This window comes from Brassica rapa, chromosome A04 (assembly GCF_000309985.2).
Source record: "Brassica rapa cultivar Chiifu-401-42 chromosome A04, CAAS_Brap_v3.01, whole genome shotgun sequence".
Classification (NCBI taxonomy): domain Eukaryota; kingdom Viridiplantae; phylum Streptophyta; class Magnoliopsida; order Brassicales; family Brassicaceae; genus Brassica; species Brassica rapa.
The window spans coordinates 10443331-10460878 of NC_024798.2; the positions used below are offsets into that span (position 1 = coordinate 10443331).

Consider the following 17548-nt stretch of genomic DNA (forward strand, 5'->3'; position numbering starts at 1 on the left):
TTAATGTTTCAAAAAAAAACAAATTTTTTTTTAAATGGGGGCCTTTTAATAATGGGGCCCCAGGCCCATGTTTCAAATGGCTCTCCTCAGGGACGCCCCTGACCATACTACATGTTATAGATATTAGATGCATGTGTAATAATAATACCAATGGCAATACGATAATATTTCTTTATTGGTACAACAGAACCTGGTGGATTCAACGTATTATTAATATACTTTCTCTGCATTATCCTTTGAATTTGAACCAAAGCAACACACTTGTACGAAGTTGCTTGAATTTTCATTGTCGTGAATCTTATTTTTTTTAAATGTGATAATTATGGCGCATAGGAAATTATGCTTTTTTTTTATAACCACACGGGAAATTATGCTTATTTGTATATTTTTGGGTCTTTAGAATTTAAAAAAAAAAAGAGTATAGAGAATGTTTTTGCTTGTTCATCGTTTGTGCCATAAGGCTAAATATATACCCATGTATCTTTAAGCGATATGTACCAATCAATAAATAAAAAATTGTAAATCTTCTTAAACATGTATACACCAAGTATTCATACTTGATATGTAACTTGCCTGCATGGCTGCAAGCATATCACAATACCTTCTCTCAAGTTAAAGCGTGAAGATTAAAAGAACGCCCAAATTGGAAAAAAAAAAATCAAACTCTCGATGTAGGAGGAACATGTATCAGTCCAGTCAGCGGTTCCTATAAAAGATGAAGAGGTGGTTGTTCTTGGACAATATGAAGGGATATATATAGGGATAACCCTACTTTTTCAGACAACTCAAATAGCTCAACGTTTGTCATAACAATTCTTGGCATACACAACCAAAGATGGGAAGGTGCCTCTAACAATTCAACTCGGAAAAAAAAAACATATGATCATAGATAGCATCAATCTTTAGTGAAACCAAAACCAACATGTTTGTTTGTACATTCTATTTTTTTTTTCAATCATATTTTTGTCATAAACACGGCTGGTCATCATCTTTTCATTGAATGGATATTACATCGATTATCAATCATACGAGTTAGGGCTGGGCAAATAAACCGAACCCGAAAACCTGAACCGAACCCGATCCGATAAAAATGAATCCGAACCGATCCGAACCCGACATAAAAACCGAATGGATCTTGTTTTATGGTATTTCGGCTTATGTGTATTATCCGAGCCGAACCCGAACCTAAATGGATACCCGATAGAATCCGAAACATTCAAAATTTTTTAAAAAAACTTATACCAAACATGATCTCAATTCCTAATATGTATTCAAAATATATTGAATATCTAAAATAATTATCTATGAAGATTGATGGTTGAATGTGGCAATTGAAGGTTGAAGTTTTTAGATTTGAGTTTTATTTTTCATTGAATAATGTTTTTCATTTCATGAGAACTTGATTTTCGTTTCATGCTTTCATTTATTTGGTTTTCTTTCGATCATTAACTATGTTTACCTTTCACTTGATTTTGTATGATTACATTTGATGTTCCTTTCTTTTTTTTTGAACCGAATTTATTTATGTTTTGGTTACAAAATAGGTAGAAATCAAGTATTTTAAAACCGAAGAACCGATTTTAGTTACTTTTTCGTTACAAAGTAGATATAAATCAAGTACATTTAAACCGAAGAACCGATTGAGACCCGAACACGAAAGTACATCGGGTTGTACCGGTTCTTTGAAGATTTACTAAACCCGACCAGAACCCGATAGAACCCGAACCGGTCCCGAACCAAATTTTCATATAACCCGAATGAAACTGATTTTGATAAACCCAAAAAACCGAAACCCGATTGGACTAAACCGAAACCCGATTGGGACCCCGGATGCCCATGCCTAATACGAGTGCATATTAATCAGCAATGAAAGATGATGTTCGTTTCACAAGGTCTTATAATAAAACACGTCGCTTCACTCCACCGCGTATCCTCAAAACTAACTCTTACATCAACTACGTAATTGTGAACTGAGACTGTCTTGTGTTTATTTATTGAAAATAAGATAGATCTCAAATGAGGTAAATGTTATATAATTCAAAGAGCATTTTGGCCAAGTAAAAAGTTTCTTCTTTTTCTTCACAGTTCAAAGAGCATTTCACCATTTCATTAAATCCAGATTCACAACTTGATCATTAAAATATCGTAGAGGTTCCCCATAACCTGCAAAAGAAAAAAAGCCACAAGACGAAAGTATTCAGACAAATCTCACAGCAACAAGTTCCTCCAAGAAAATAACTACATAATTCTAGTTTGGCTTTTTTCCACATACCATTTAGTTCATCAACGGTTCAGAGAAAAGAGCATGCTCTGGCCACCGGGCAAGTAAGCCACATTAGGAGATCTCGCAAGTGTAGCTGCAACCTCCCTCGAAGCTTCAATCCTCCTAAGCTCGATAAGTCCCATACCAGCTTTAGCCGTAGCGTCAGAGATCAACTGTGCAGCTTCACTCTCACCTTCAGCTCTTATAACCGCAGCCCTCCTCTCTTGATCAGCCTTCATCACCACAAACTTAGACCTCTCGGCCTCCTGCTGGGCCACCTGTTTCTGCTCAACAGCCTTTGAGAACTCATACCCGTAAGACAAGTGCGTGATTGCAACATCGTCGAGCACAATGTTGAAGTCTTTGGCACGTTTGATTAGCGATTCACGAACAAGCGCTGAGACGTGAGGACGCTCAGTGAGGAGCTGGTCAGCGTTGAACTGTGCAACCACGGCTTTCAAAACCTCGTTTCCAATAGAAGGAAGAACCTTCTCGTCATACTCTAGACCCAATGTTTGGAATATGTATGGGAGACGCATGACCTTGAGGCATGATTAACATCAGCATAAACAATTCAAATACTATATAATGGGATTAAAAGCAGCATAAAGATTCTACATTGGGCAAATCTCCAAAATAGCACATTTCTAAGTTTATGTCACAAAATAGCCCTCAAAAACTAAAATGACCAAAATAGCATTTTATCTTTTGAAAAATTTAAATTTTTTTTTATTTTTCAAAATTTGAAATCTTATCCCACTCCCCAACTCTAAACCCTAAAACCTAAACTCTAAACTCTAAACTCTAAACTCTAAACTCTAAACTCTAAACTCCTAAACTCCTAAACTCCTAAACTCCTAAACTCCTAAATCCTAAATCTCAAACTCCACCCCTTAACTCTAAACACTAATGTCTAAATTAATTTACCACTGGGATATAAGTGCATATTTATCTCTTTTGATAAAACATTAAGTGCTATTTTGGTTATTTTTATTCTTAGAGGCTATATTTGTGACAAAAACTTTTTTTAGTGCTATCCTAATCATTTTCTGAACTACATTTCCATAAACCCTAACCCCTAAATCCAATTCCTTAATAGTCAAAACCCTAACCCCTAAATCCAATTTTTTTTTCCCCTAAATCCAATTCCTGAGATTCGAACTATGATAACATCAGCACAACCTCAATCTTCGTGGCGATCAAGCTAAGTCTAGTTCGAAATTTATACCTCAGGGCGAGAGAGAACACGAAGGGTGAGATTGACCATCTGAAGATCCTTCGTGCCGGAGATCGAAGAGAACGTGTGGGGCTTCGTGCGGATGTCGAAGATGTGAGGCTTCTGCAGAATCGGGATCAGGAAATGAGTCCCTTCGCCGACGGTCTGGTCCATCACTCCTCTGAATCGATCGAAGATCACAGCTCTCTCTCCGCCGTCAACGGTGTATAGCGACGTGTTCAGCACCGTCGCCGCCGTTCCAAGACCGAAAGCCGCCTTCGCTAGATTGGAGAGGAACGAAACCGCTGCTTGTTGGCTTCCCATTTCTCGATTCGGAGTAGGGTGAGGCGTGGAGAACGAAGTGAGGAAGAAATTGAGACGACGACGAGAGGAGGAGGAGAGTTTTGTTAGGGTTTATGGAAGCTACTATGGAAAATGCTTTAATGGGCCAAGTTTATTACCCAATAACTTGGGGTTACGCCCATTAATAGCCCGTCAGAATTATCAAAAATATAAGAAGATAGATTGGCCCACAGGAGAGAAAACATTTACAAGATTGCAACATTTATTATACCAGGGGCATAGCCCTTGCGCAAGCGCAGAGCCGGATACGTTGTTGATGCATTGCATAGTTATGTCTACGGGATTCTGTCGTTTGTTTTTTATTCTGAATTTTTGTTTTTGTGTGTTGTCTGTAAGGGTGTTAAAATGGATCATGACCCATGGGTTAACCCAACCCAAGTTGACCCATTAATCCAAATGAACTTTTTATTTTTGATCCAATAGGTTAATGGGATAACAGGTTAATGAGTTAATAAGTTAATGGGTTAACAAGTTAATGAATTAGCAAGTTAATGGATTTATTGGATTGAGTCAACTCTGACCCATTTTGTTTTCAATTAAGAAAACCATGAGTAAACCACCCAATTCTAAGGTTTGATAGAATTGGAAAATCATGAGTTTCTCAAAAGTTCAATTATTTATTCGGTGGTAAAATGCGTTTCCCGCTAAAACCGCAAAAATAAGTTTTTCCGCTAAAACCGCGAAAATACGATTTTCCGACAAAACCGCAAAAACGCGTTTTTCCGCCAAAACCGAAAAAATGTGTTTTCCCGCCAAAACCGCAAAACGCGTTTTTCCGCCAAAACCACAAAACGCGTTTTCCCGCCAAAACTACAAAAACTAGTTTTCCCGCAAAACCACGTTTCCCGCAAAAACACATTTTTCCGCCAAAACCACCAAACGCAATTCCCCGCCAAAACTGAAAACCCAGTTTTCCCGCAAAAACGTGTTTTCCCGCCAAAACCGCAAACCGCGTTTGCGCCAAAACCGCAAAAAATGTATTTTCCGCCAAAACCGCAAAACCGCAATTTTCCGCCAAAAACTGTAAAAATCAGTTTTTCCGCAAAAACGCGTTTTCTCACCAAAACTACAAAAATGTGTTTTCCTGCCAAAACCGCAAAACGCAATTTCCCGCAAAAAACGCGTTTTCCCACCAAACCCCAAAAACGTGTTTTCCTGCCAAAACCGCAAAACCACATTTTCCTCTAAAACCACAAAACGCGCTTTCCCGCCAAAACTGCAAAAAAACTTGTTTTCCTACAAAATCGTAGTTTCCTGACTAAATCGCAAAAACTTGTTTTCCACAAAAACCACAAAACGTATTTTCCCGCCGAAACTGCAAAAACTCATTTTTCCGCAAAAATGCGTTTTTTCGACAAAACCACAAAAAATGTTTTCTCATTTCGATCAACTTGGTCTTAACTTAAAAATAATTCATTATAAAGATGTTGGGTTGATGGGTCAACCATTAATCCATCTAACCTATTTAATTTAATGGGTCATGGGTCAATCCAACTCATTTATTAAATGGATTGGGTTGACCCATGACTCATTAACAATAAACCCATTTGGGTTATGGGTTGGGTTGACCCATTTGACCCATTTTGACACCCTAGTTGTCTGTAATGGTGATGAAATGAACATTGGAAGGCACGTAGTTTGATTAGGTTGAAATGTGTTGATATTTTCATATCTTAAAGTATTAGCGCTTTCATGTTCAAAAACTGAAGTTTATGGAGTTGGTTAGTGTTTAGTTAGGTAGTTGTTAGTATATAAATTAAAAAATGTGTAAGGAAAAAGATATAAAATTTTTTTCTTAAAAATTAACAATTATCCGAACAATAAATTAAAATATTTTATATTTTCCCTAAATGAATTTCAGAAATATAGAATTGTAATAAAATGTATTTTTAAAAATTAATAACTATAGAAATTTATAAAATTATATAGTTACAAAATCATTTATTTTTTGAATTTTTACTGGAGTTTGTTAAAAATAATTTGTGGCGGACAAAAAAAGTTTGAAATAGGTGGACCAAATAAATAAATTTTGTTATAGTTTATAGCCCAATATAGTAATTAAGTAAAACCGGGGTTTTAAAACATTTTCTTTCAAAAGAACTCGGCCTTGAATCTGTAGTTTTGTCTGCTTCTGAGAAAACTCATGTTTTTCCGTTTCTGGAAAGTCGACACAATTTTCTTCCTGTCAGTACTTTGCGTTTTTAGTTTGTGAGATTGAAAATGATAATTGTTTTACAGCCTGATTGATTAGAGATTTGCTTACATCAGCTCCGTCTTCCTCCGGTGTAGTCATTGATCTTCGGAGGTTTCGTTGGCGTCGAAAGTTAGACCTGCAAGAGAGAGGGTTTGAATATGTTAATTTGCTTGTTTGTTTTGTTATTCGTTTGGGTTGGTTATATGTGAACTGAAACCATGGCTTCTGATTTATGATTTGATGTTTTATTTGTTAACATATCGATTGATTGTGACAGGCCATTGTAGGCCTTTCTGTACACGATGTTGGCTATCGTCCTACACCCATCCTCATTTCTTCTCATGTTTAAAATCTTGAGGTCCTTGGTTTTAGTGACTCTTGACAGTGCCACATATAGGTGACCATGGCTGAAGACTGGTTTAGGCAAGTATAGAGCAATGTTTGACAAAGTCTGTCCTTGGATTTTATTTACTGTCATTGCATAACAAACCCGGATTGGAAACTGGCGTCGTTTCAAGGTGAATGGATGGTTGGATTCTGGTGGTGACAATATGATCCATGGTAGCAGGATATGATCCGTCTTGGTTGTTGTTGTAAGGATTTCGGTTTTAATAACCTGACCAGAGATAGCTACGCGCAAGATTTAGTATAGTTCAACAAAAAACAATTGATATTTGTTTGTTCTTGTTTTGTTTGTAACAGTGTTTTGAATGATTAGTGGGGCTTATGGTCTGTTTCTTTTTAAGTGGCTCTTTGGATCGCATTAGTTTAATGTTTCAGTCTTTTGTTTGCAGTTGCTTCCTGTTGAAGAAGTTTTTCCTACTTACCTTATGATAAGATTGGGCCTATTTTAAGTAAATTGGAGTTAATATATACGTGGAGTTCTGTTTGTGGACTTACTTATTTGGATTCGTTGGGACATTAGATCTAGTGTCCCAGCGTTAGTTCACGTGTGGCAGTACTATGAAATGTGAAGTTTGGTGGTTACATTCTACGAACTGATGTTTGATGCTTCATGTATTCAGTATCCAAACAGGCTTTTTGTTGTAACACTTTTTTTTGTAACACTGGTATACAATCAGGTTAGTCCTCCATTTTAACAGCCTCATTATTGTAGTTTCTCATTTGTGTGATAAATGAGGAGATATCAGCTTGGTTATGGCTAACTTCTTTAAAATCGTGATTATTGCTTTTTGATATTTTAACGCCTCATCAGAAGTTTTTATTGTTGTACGTTGGGTATGTGACAGTGTAGATTTAATTAAAATGAGCTTTGTTGGACCCAATTTCAGTCAATACATTAATGGGCCACAATCAAAGACATGGGCCGCGAGAACCGAAGCCCATAGCGAGTATTCGAGCTCGAGACAGAGACCCCGAGGTCTCGGAGATCGCGGAGCGGTTACGAAGATCACGGTGTCGACCCACTATAAAGAAGGAGGAACGGATACGAAGGAGGACACGTTGAAAACCCTAGAGAGAGCTACACCCACACTTCGACCTTGTTTTCATCAACCTTTAGATCTTTTCTTTGAACGATCTGATTGTAACATTCGATCTCGTTTTGCTCATTGTATTCGAACTCATTCATCAATAAAAGTCTATTTTTGCCTACCGGAAACTGATTATATCGTTGTGTTCTAAAGATATTATTGCCTACATCATTTATCTTATCCTGATTAAACTCCCGATCCCTATCAGATTCTTAGTGTAGATTTTAGGATCTACAGGCTTGTATTTGAGTTTTTGTTAACTATGGTCATGGTTTTACAATGTGGCATGTAATTCTGTATTCTGGTTCAACCGGTCGTCGGGTTTAATAAGCACCATATAGTGTTCTATAAAGTGGAGTGAGCTTATTTCTTAGGCTTCTCGTAACAGTAAGTTTATTTTTATTTGGGATTAAATAAGTTTTGGCTAGCCTGTGTTTTTTTGTCAAAGTAAAAATCAGTTCAAGATGGCTATCAGTTAGTACACATTAGTTATGATCATAAGGTTTGTAGCTATCGACGTATCAAAGAGAAGAAGGCTAATAGAAGGATTTTCTCAATAATAACCGTCCACACCCACCCGTTCTAATTTTTGGTGAAGTAGGCTTCTCTGGTACTTCTATTTTTCGCACCATCAGTACTTGGATAAATATAAACATTTCCGTGAAATGTAATACACTTATTAATAATAAATATAAAAACAAATGTCAAGTCAAAAATGTTAGAAATTGTTAGTCTGTAGAAAATATATATACTATACTAAAAGGGATATATGAACTTCAGGGAGGACGTCCACGTCAGCTTGGAAAATCATCCAATAGGGAGGTTGCTTTTTGCCACGTCACACGGATCAAAGTGTTATTGGGCTTCTTTTTTTTTTACGATCCCGCATGTTAATCTGAATGGCCCAGAAAACCCCATTTCCTTTTGCTCTTCCTCTTTTTCGTTTCCGTTTGACGATATGAAAATATAAATAACTCTTCGGCTCTTAAGCACTCCGACCACCACATGTGTAACGTCATCCGCTTTTCCCTTACATCTCCTTTAATCTTAACATTTACATCGAACCCACTACTATTCCGTTTTCAACTTTTTAGGAACATAATTTTTTCTAATTTTCATTTGATCTGAACAAAAGAGGATCAGCAGAAGGACGGTTCGAAAAGAAGTTGAACATGAACGTGAGGCTTAATCATCAAGTTAACAAGTTATTAAACTTCAGATCAAGGTCGATGATAAGACATGTCAATTGTCGATGAGAAGACAAGTCAAATCGTTGGATGCTCTCTTCAAGACCTTTGATTGTGGCTCTGTATCACGTGTTCATCCACTCAGTTTAATCGGCGATGGTGACTATTTTATGATTCAGTCATAATTTCAGAAACTTTGTTTTCCCCAAAAAAAGAAACTTTTTGAAATATTTTTCCTATTCAATGATATGTCTTTATGTTGGTGATCTTCAATCATGACCGATGATTTTAACGGCCTCTCCCCTGATATTGATGATCCTCCTTAGAAAGCTCACAAAACCTGATCTTCCACAATCCAATCGACAAACCAAAGCAGAATATCAAAAGATCTACAGGTATTGCTTTTTTCTTTCTGGAATATCTTAGTCCTCTGGATTTTTGGTCAGTTTAATATATATGGTATTGATTCTGTGTTTCTCGCCCTTGTCAGTCTTCAGAAGACACAGAGGTAGGCTTCATTAACTCACACTATAGTCCTAGATGTAGACCTTTAGGTGATTTTAACCAATTAATTAATTGGAATGTTACATTGACAAGAATCGGGAGAAATAACTTACCACCATAAAAGTGAATCTGTCTTTGTAGAGTTTAGTGGGGGGTTAACAAAAACAGTCCTTAATAATAAGAAATGTGAATAGTAGTAAATGTTCATACATATGCTTTTGATACTCACTGACTTAATATAAGAAACTTTATTACATTTACAAGACTCTAAATGTATACTTCAACAACCTTATCGCAGTCAACCTAGCTTCGGAGCTGACAAGAACGTGGATAATAACTAGCAGTGGCTGTCGACTAAAGGTGCATCACTCGGTTGATACAATGCGAGTTGCAAGAAAAGTTTCACGTTAAATGTGCAAAACTGATGCCAAAATGCAGATGGGACAATGTAAGTGTTGCATATATTATATATATGATAGTTCCTTTTTAACACCTTTTCTTATGAATAAATGAACTTTGTAATGCTATGCCCTTCAAATGCATCCTCTAAGTTCCCCTGTGGATAGACTAATCCAAAAGAAATAAAATGCAAGTGTATTCCCAGTAAAGGGTATTGTCATTTTCATGTGTTGATAGGAATTATAAGGTGATTCTTATTTTTGAAAATAGATTGCTTATAATCACTTTCTCTAGGCCACAACACTCTCAGCCTAATCAAGTATCAAAAAAAACTGACATCATTTAGCTCCAGAGCAAGCCTGTTCATGGATTACCCAAGAAATATGTTCTATGTTGTTCAGGACTTACAAATGAAGAGAAATATGGTTTTTTTACTCTTTTGTTTGCGATTTGGTCAAATCACAAATTTGCCAAAGTGTGTCTATATCTTTTCTTGCAGGGATCAATGCATGTCTGAAAAACATAGAATGTATAACCGAGCTACATGAGATTTCCATAGATGATCATGGAACACGACAAGGACCTTATATTGGAAGACATAGCCTTGAACAAGGTTAGCTTCGTTTATCTCTCTGTATATATGTTCCAACAGACTTGAGAATATGAACATCGTAACAGTTTAATTTACCAATACGCAGAAACCAAAACTTTATAATGGACTGAAGTTTTACATTATTGGATATTTCAAGCTTGCTTACAAAGGATATCTTCAAGATATAGTAGCAGGAGGAACAATGGAGGTGATCCATTTCTACTGATGACTTGAACAGTTATAGTGTGTAGTTTTGAGCCAAGCAAGAAGAAAACTCTGACACAAAGACGAATTGATGTTGAAGTCTTGGAGAGCAGGAGCAAGAACTGCAAACAGTTCATGGGTCTTGGATTCTATTGCAGATTGCCAAATTCTAGACTTGATATAATAAATTTGTGAGATTACATCTTTGGGTATTCTGTTTTAGTAATTTCATTTGTTTCCTTGCCGTTAATGCTTGCAGATCTTAGATTTGTAGATGAAACTGAGAGTGTTGACTCATATAGTTTTGCATCATAACTCAGCAAAAAAGTTAAATATATATAATTTATGATTATGATGCAGTACTCACTTAGCGAATGAATGCAATAAGATGTAGTACTCATTTTTATTTTAATACATAGACTGCTGCAAGTAAGTGTTATTATCTAAAGTAAGTTTCCCGAGAAATTTTTCATATTAAATAAGTTCAAACTAATATATATACATTATTTCTTTTTACACTATCACTTAAAAAATATTTTTGAATCAAAAGAAAAAAAGTCCACTTTGATTATATGTTTATTTTTCCTTAACACTCTAATTCTATGTTTGTTTTCAAATAATAGATATCTCTGTCTTTATATACAAGAGTTACTTGAAATTTGATTTTGTAAAAAAATTAACAATATTGACACAATACAAATCCAAATGATCAAAAAAATGTTATCGATATAAACCCCCAAATTTGTAAAAAAAATTATTCAGACTCCCAAACTATTAAATTCATTATTAAAAAGTTTACAATTTTCAAAGCCTCTAAAATTTCGGGATAAGTTTTTGAAGGACATTAACACTTATCCAATAACAACTCTCCCCTTTAAACAAACGAAAACGATATGAATTGAAATACCTAAAATATTGTTTTGTTAGATCAAGATAAGTGTTAAATTATAACTAAAAAATATTATAATAAATATTATAAAATTAACAAATGTTCCACACGAAATGCAGAAAAATGAATTATCAAAATAGATAATAGATACAAATGTATGATTGCAATATTAAAAATTTGAAACACGTATAATTGTAATTTTTGGTATTACAATTTAGAGATAACTTAAAACTTAAATAAACTATACATTTAAAAATATTTAATAAAAAATATGATATATTATGTACTTTTTTAGTTACTAACCCGTCCGTAGGACGGGCCAAACCCTAGTATACTAATAAATATATCTTATCACCGTACAGGAAAAAAAATATACTAATAAATACTAAAACAAACCGAAGTAAATAATACAACGCTTAAATTAATCATTTATACAATCAAACTACTATATTAATGACTACGCGAGAGTATTAAATTATTAATTGAGCATATCAGTCTGCGACGACAAAAGTGGGAGGCCCTTGGTGCGAGATCGAGTTAATGTCAAATGGTATCACCAGTGAGGAGCAATGCACTTTGAACTTGGAATTCGATCATACAATTTTCATGGAATATACCGCAGTTAAAAGTTTTATCTTAGTAAAAATGTAAATATAAGCATCATCACTTTTAACATTATAGAAATAGAAGTCATTATTCTCAAAACTGAGTCATAATTACATATATGAAATAGTATTAAAGAAAGCGAGTTGTGAAACCAATCTACCAACTTTTTTTTTTTTGAAACTAATCTACCAACCTTTTTTAACGTTGAAAAACCATTCAATAACCGTCCACTCCCGCCCTTTCTATTTTTTTTCTGTGAAGTAGGCCTCACTTGGTCTTCAAAGACACTGAGGCAGGCTGTTGCAGACCTGCATTGTGTGGACTCAGATTAGGTCCTTAGGAATATATTAACCTACACGTAAAGCTATTTAAGAACCTAAGAGCAACATTATCGTCAGGACAAAATTTTGGTATGTTAGCATTTTCTATTAATATTTTAAGACCAAGAGACAATACTAAGGTACAATAGGAAATGGGTAGATTATTGGTAGATACTTTTGTTGTCTCTTAGTAAATAAACAAGGCAAGAACAGAGATCTATTGAAGCAAAACTCAAAAAGAGATATCATCAAAGATCAAAGCTTTATGGACAAACAATCAAACCCAGAAACTTAAATTCCATTAAAACTGTAAACCCAATTCAATCAAGCGTGGTAAGAAGAGTCATCAGAGTTAATCGTAATTGGAAGAAGCAGGACAAGACTTATCACCACCGTTAAACCACCAACCATCGTCTCTGCCAATGCTGTTTCCGTTATCATTATTGCCGCCGATATCTCCAGAAGGAAAGCAGTTTCTCGCTCCTAGCTATTGATTAGTAAAGCTCTCATTAGCAGTGGCGACTAATCGTGGGAACTGGGAAAGGGAGGGAAGCGGTGGTGGTTGGAGTGATTGCGGTGGGAGAAGTACTGTCCAATTTTATTTCAAGAGAAGAAGAGACACGTGTTCATAAGGAACGTTTGTTATCAATACTATTAAAACAGGAATATGCCCCATTGATATTAGTTGAGTCCAATTTTAAAAAAATAATTTTTATATAACTGCATCAAATATAACTGCATCAGTTGATATATTCATAATTATGTAGATAATTGAGTAACTAGATCTAAAATTAACTAAAAGGGACGTAGGAAGCAGTTACGTAGAAGAGTTGATCAATTATATTAGAAATAATCAAGACCCACTTTACTGAATTATCTGACCCACTAAATAATATATATCTTCTTTTATCAAATAGTTAATCTGGTCATAGATTATAAATCAATACTATTAAAACAGGAACATGCCCCATTGATATTAGTTGAGTCCAATTTAAAAAAAACTGATTTTTATATAACTGCATCTAATTATATTAAAACACTAACTATGTTGTAATTTATAACTTCTTCTACCTCTAGCAGAAGCAGTTATCAGGTTCTCTTTAAAAGCGCTTTTTATGATCATCGATTAATTACTCAGTAACAAACAAATACAGAACTCAGACACAAATTCAGAGTACACAAATTATATTATCTATCCATTTGTGGTTTCTGAATTCACTTTCTAGCTGATTTCCTTCGCTCCACTTACTGGTCGAAGACTACAAAAATTAAGACAAAGGGCCATGTTCGAAAATGTTCGAGATATAGAGCTATGCTTGGGCGTGGTGATTTCGTCATAAGCGGCGAGCAAATCGAAGGTCGCGATTTTTTTCTTTTTTGAGTTTTGAATGTTTAAAACTGATTTTTTACGACAGATCTATGTATTTGAGACTACTGATACGTAATCACACAACAATTTGATAATTTACAAGGAAATAGTTGATGGCCGCATGAAAATAGATTTACAGTGTCAAAACCCTAAAAAAAAATCTGGAAAAGATGATGAAAATTACAATTATGCCACTTATTAAAAAAAAAAAATAAAAATGCACAACAAGCTTTTGTCGTATAGAATTAGGAAACTGCCGACAAAAAAAAATTAGGAAACTAATTCCAAGCAACTGAACCAACAATTGCCACCAGGCCACTGAAATTTAATATTATTGATCCCAAATTTATTAATTACAAAACTCGGTTTAACCAATTCCAAGCATAATCAAATAAGTTTGATTCTTAATACTTACCATAAATGAAATTTCTTGATCAATTCCTGATTTTAGTCGTTTGTAATAGGAAACCAAAATCATTCTTTTCCTTACACACAGTTATTTTATTTTCATTACACACTTGCTATATTTTCTTTAGCATTTATAAAAATAATTTTACATAAATATTTTTGGTCATTTATATTATTAAGTGGACATTATACCCGCGGGTAAAGATCTAGAACAAACAAATATGATTTTAAAAAAACGGATATACGGACATATAATTACAAAGATTGAGTGTATGCCAAATCAATCTTTACATTACTATTATTTTATAAAATAGATTTTGATTAAGATTTACATATATATGACTACAAAGAAAAACGTAAATATGATTACATAGAAAAACACAAATATGAAAATTAAATTTCTGAAAAAAATTAAAACAAAAAATATAGTTAAAACAAAAAATATACCCGTCCTCACTATTAAAACAGGAACATGCCCCATTGATATTAGTTGAGTCCAATTTAAAAAAAAATGATTTTTATATAACTGCATCAAATATAACTGCATCAGTTGATATATTCATAATTATGTAGATAATTGAGTAACTGAATCTAAAATTAACTAAAATGGACGTAGGAAGCAGTTACGTAGAAGAGTTGATCAATTATATTAGAAATAATCAGGACCCACTTTACTGAATTATCTGACCCACTAAATAATACTCCCTCTGTTCCTTAATATTACATATTCTAGGAAAAAAATTTGTTTTAAAAAGATCTATTTTTTATATTTTCAAGATATGTTTTATTAACTAATTGCAAATTTCAAAAAACTTAATTGCACTTACTGAATTGTTATCGGTTTAAAATTATGAAACAAAGATAAACACAAAAAAATATGCAAATTTAATGTGTTTTATTAAAATGTGTTAAAAATCTAGAATATGTAATATTAAAAAACAGAGGGAGTATATATCTTCTTTTATCAAATAGTTAATCTGGTCATGGATTATAAATGGTGTATTCTGGAAGTTTTTCTTTAATTTTATTTTACTTTTTAATTTCCAGTTCATAAAATGTTCCAAAATTTGAATTATCGTAAATGTTTTGTAAAGTCTGTACATATTGTTTGTTATATGTACCGCTAAGGAAAAAAAGGTACCGATAAGGAATATTTAAATAAGTTAAAAATATATCATATATTGCTAATAGGTAAGATTAAATATAAAATTCTAATTTAATATGGATTAGATCAATTGTATATCCTAATTATAAGAGATATCATATTTATTAGATAGAATAGATATGAAGTATATGTTTTTAATATTTAGTCACAATATGTCTAATAGGTGCAAAACAAAATATAAACAAAATATGTCTAATGGATTAAAGTATATGTTTTTAGCTATTTATTCTTTAATCCTTCGAATAATGTAGTATTTTGTCAAAATCAATAGCATGCTTCAATCTGAAACTAAATATATATGAGCATATTCTAAATACAAAATTGAAGTATTTAACAAAATCATTTAAGATATAGAAAATTTAGTCCAACCAAAATCTAAAAAGTATATTTTTGGAAGTAAATTTAAGATTATTAAAACTATTTAATTAAATTGATATTATTATAGAAGTATTATTTATAAAAATATATTCAACGAGTTTTAGTTAAAGGGTTTTAAATAGGTTATTCGATTAGAAAATATATATTAAATGTGATTATAATTAAGGTTAGTGAAAATCATATTTACACATTTACATATATATATAAATATTATTTATAAAAATATATTCTATGATATTTATTTAACGAAATTTAAATAGGTTATTCGATTAAAAATATTTATTAAATGTGATTTTACTTAAAGTTACTGAAGATCATATTAACCCATTTATATATATATATATATATATATATATATATATATATAACAGAATATATTAAAATTATTTTTTAAAACATTTTTCAAAAAACATTGTTCGGTTTTTGGTGCGGATTGAATTTGATATTAGTTTTCAGATATAACACTCTAAGAACCGTTCCAGTATATCAATCATAATCGTGTTTGAATAGAATACTAGATTTTGACCCGTGCAACTGTACGGGTGTTTGTTTTCACTTTTCTATACATAAATTATTATTTTAGAACATAAATGGTATATATTTTTAATGTTAATCATATACTTAAATATTTATATAACTATTTCAAATACAACAATTTTATAATTTACATGTTATAATTAATTAATTTTTTAAACCTATGTATTTTACCACTTCTTATTATATATTTATCTTATTATATTTGCATTTAGTTATTAAGCAAATTAATATATTCATGAGAAAATATATTTAAAAAATATTTTGTATTTAATTTATGCTAAATTCTGACCCGTATTTCAAAACTGGATTTCTTTTTATCAATATTTTTATGCTTATTCATTTTAGATAATTTATTATTGTATATATAAAAGTGTAAGATTTGTTAATTTTTAGACATGTATTATATAGTTTGTTAATTTTAAGCCGTTCTATCATCATATTATATTTTAAATAAATAGTTTATACTTATGAAAATAAAATTTATAAATTTATCAATTGAATATAATTTTATCATATTTATTTTAGTATAATAATTATATTTTAACATGATCAAGACTATAAAAATAGATAAAATAGGATATAATTTATTTATTTTCATTTCTAAACAATAACTTAAAATACATTAAGTTATTGTTTAAATATTTTTACACAGATTTATTAGAATTTTTAAAATATAATATATATTATATTTAAAATAAAAATATATTATGATTAAAGTAGTTACAAAGATGTTATATTATTAAATTTAAAGAAATACATGTTAATTTTTATACAAATATTATATAGTTTGATAATGTTAACCCATCTTACCAACATATTAAATTTTATTTTTGAACATAAATATTTTATAATTACGAAAGTAAAATATATAAATATATAAATTTAATACAATTTTATTATATTTAGCTCAATATAATAATTTTATTTTAATATGATTGATTATGATTATATAATAAATAAAATATTATAGATTTTTTATTTTTCATTTTATATAACTGAATATATTAATGTATAATAATATTTTAAACTAATTTCGAAATTAGTGAAAATATTTAAATATAATTTTGAAAATGAAGATCTTGTAAAAATCTTTTTAAACAGATTCGTTAGATTTTAAAATAAATATATTTATATTTAAAATGAAAAGATATCAAAAGATATTATGATTAAAATATTTTAAGAAATCTATTTATTATTAGTCTGAATTAAAATGCAGTATGAATTTCTATGAATAGGTCCATTAGGTCCATTTTTTAAAAAATCACACATGAATCAAGGTTGTGACTTCTGTTTTAATATATAAGATATTAAACACAAATATAAATTAAAAAAATAACACAAATATAAAAATTAAATTACTCAAAAAAATTAAAACAAAAAATATACCCGCCCTTCGAAAGGGCGGGTCAGAATCTAGTTGTTCTTAATTAAGGAACATTTCATCTAATAATAGGCAATTTT

The 17548-nt window shown here is 31.8% G+C and overlaps 1 protein-coding gene and 4 long non-coding RNA genes across 8 annotated transcripts in view; 1 reads left to right on the plus strand and 4 right to left on the minus strand.

The window, feature by feature from the left end:
- LOC117133501 overlaps positions 1 to 5298 on the minus strand; it is a 24418-nt gene extending 19120 nt beyond the window's left edge. Inside the window, exon 1 of the long non-coding RNA XR_004457352.1 lies at positions 5288 to 5298. This is a non-coding gene — a long non-coding RNA (uncharacterized LOC117133501). The remainder of the gene's footprint in view (positions 1 to 5287) is intronic.
- LOC103864021 (prohibitin-3, mitochondrial) lies at positions 1959 to 3933 on the minus strand. Its single transcript, XM_009141790.3, has 3 exons — positions 3492 to 3933; positions 2273 to 2805; positions 1959 to 2163 (listed from the first exon to the last, which is right to left on the minus strand). The coding sequence occupies exons 1-2, from the start codon at positions 3801 to 3803 to the stop codon at positions 2284 to 2286; spliced, it is 834 nt and encodes a 277-aa protein (XP_009140038.1). The 5' UTR covers positions 3804 to 3933; the 3' UTR covers positions 1959 to 2163; positions 2273 to 2283.
- Positions 2824 to 3485, minus strand: LOC117133500. Its single transcript, XR_004457351.1, has 2 exons — positions 3127 to 3485; positions 2824 to 3093 (listed from the first exon to the last, which is right to left on the minus strand). It is a non-coding gene; the product is annotated as an uncharacterized LOC117133500 (long non-coding RNA).
- LOC103864022 lies at positions 5084 to 10829 on the plus strand. 4 transcript variants are annotated; one of them, XR_632154.2, is made up of 5 exons: positions 5084 to 8875; positions 9043 to 9111; positions 9519 to 9668; positions 10119 to 10232; positions 10318 to 10829. It is a non-coding gene; the product is annotated as an uncharacterized LOC103864022 (long non-coding RNA). The 4 variants fall into 4 exon arrangements; XR_001958191.2 differs by having other exon boundaries at positions 8422 to 8538; positions 8665 to 9111; XR_004457337.1 differs by having other exon boundaries at positions 8301 to 9111; positions 10369 to 10829.
- Positions 10830 to 12084: 1255 nt separating this feature from the next.
- Positions 12085 to 16235, minus strand: LOC103864023. The gene is made up of 2 exons (XR_004457349.1): positions 12621 to 16235; positions 12085 to 12218 (listed from the first exon to the last, which is right to left on the minus strand). It is a non-coding gene; the product is annotated as an uncharacterized LOC103864023 (long non-coding RNA).
- Positions 16236 to 17548: the final 1313 nt, after the last annotated feature.

Excerpts from the sequence above, each read along its gene's own strand:
- LOC103864021 (XM_009141790.3), bottom strand. The coding sequence starts at position 3,803 with ATGGGAAGCCAACAAGCAGCGGTTTCGTTCCTCTCCAATCTAGCGAAG. Across the intron at positions 2,806-3,491 it reads GTGTTCTCTCTCGCCCTGAG|GTCATGCGTCTCCCATACAT; the intron begins GTATAAATTTCG and ends TCATGCCTCAAG.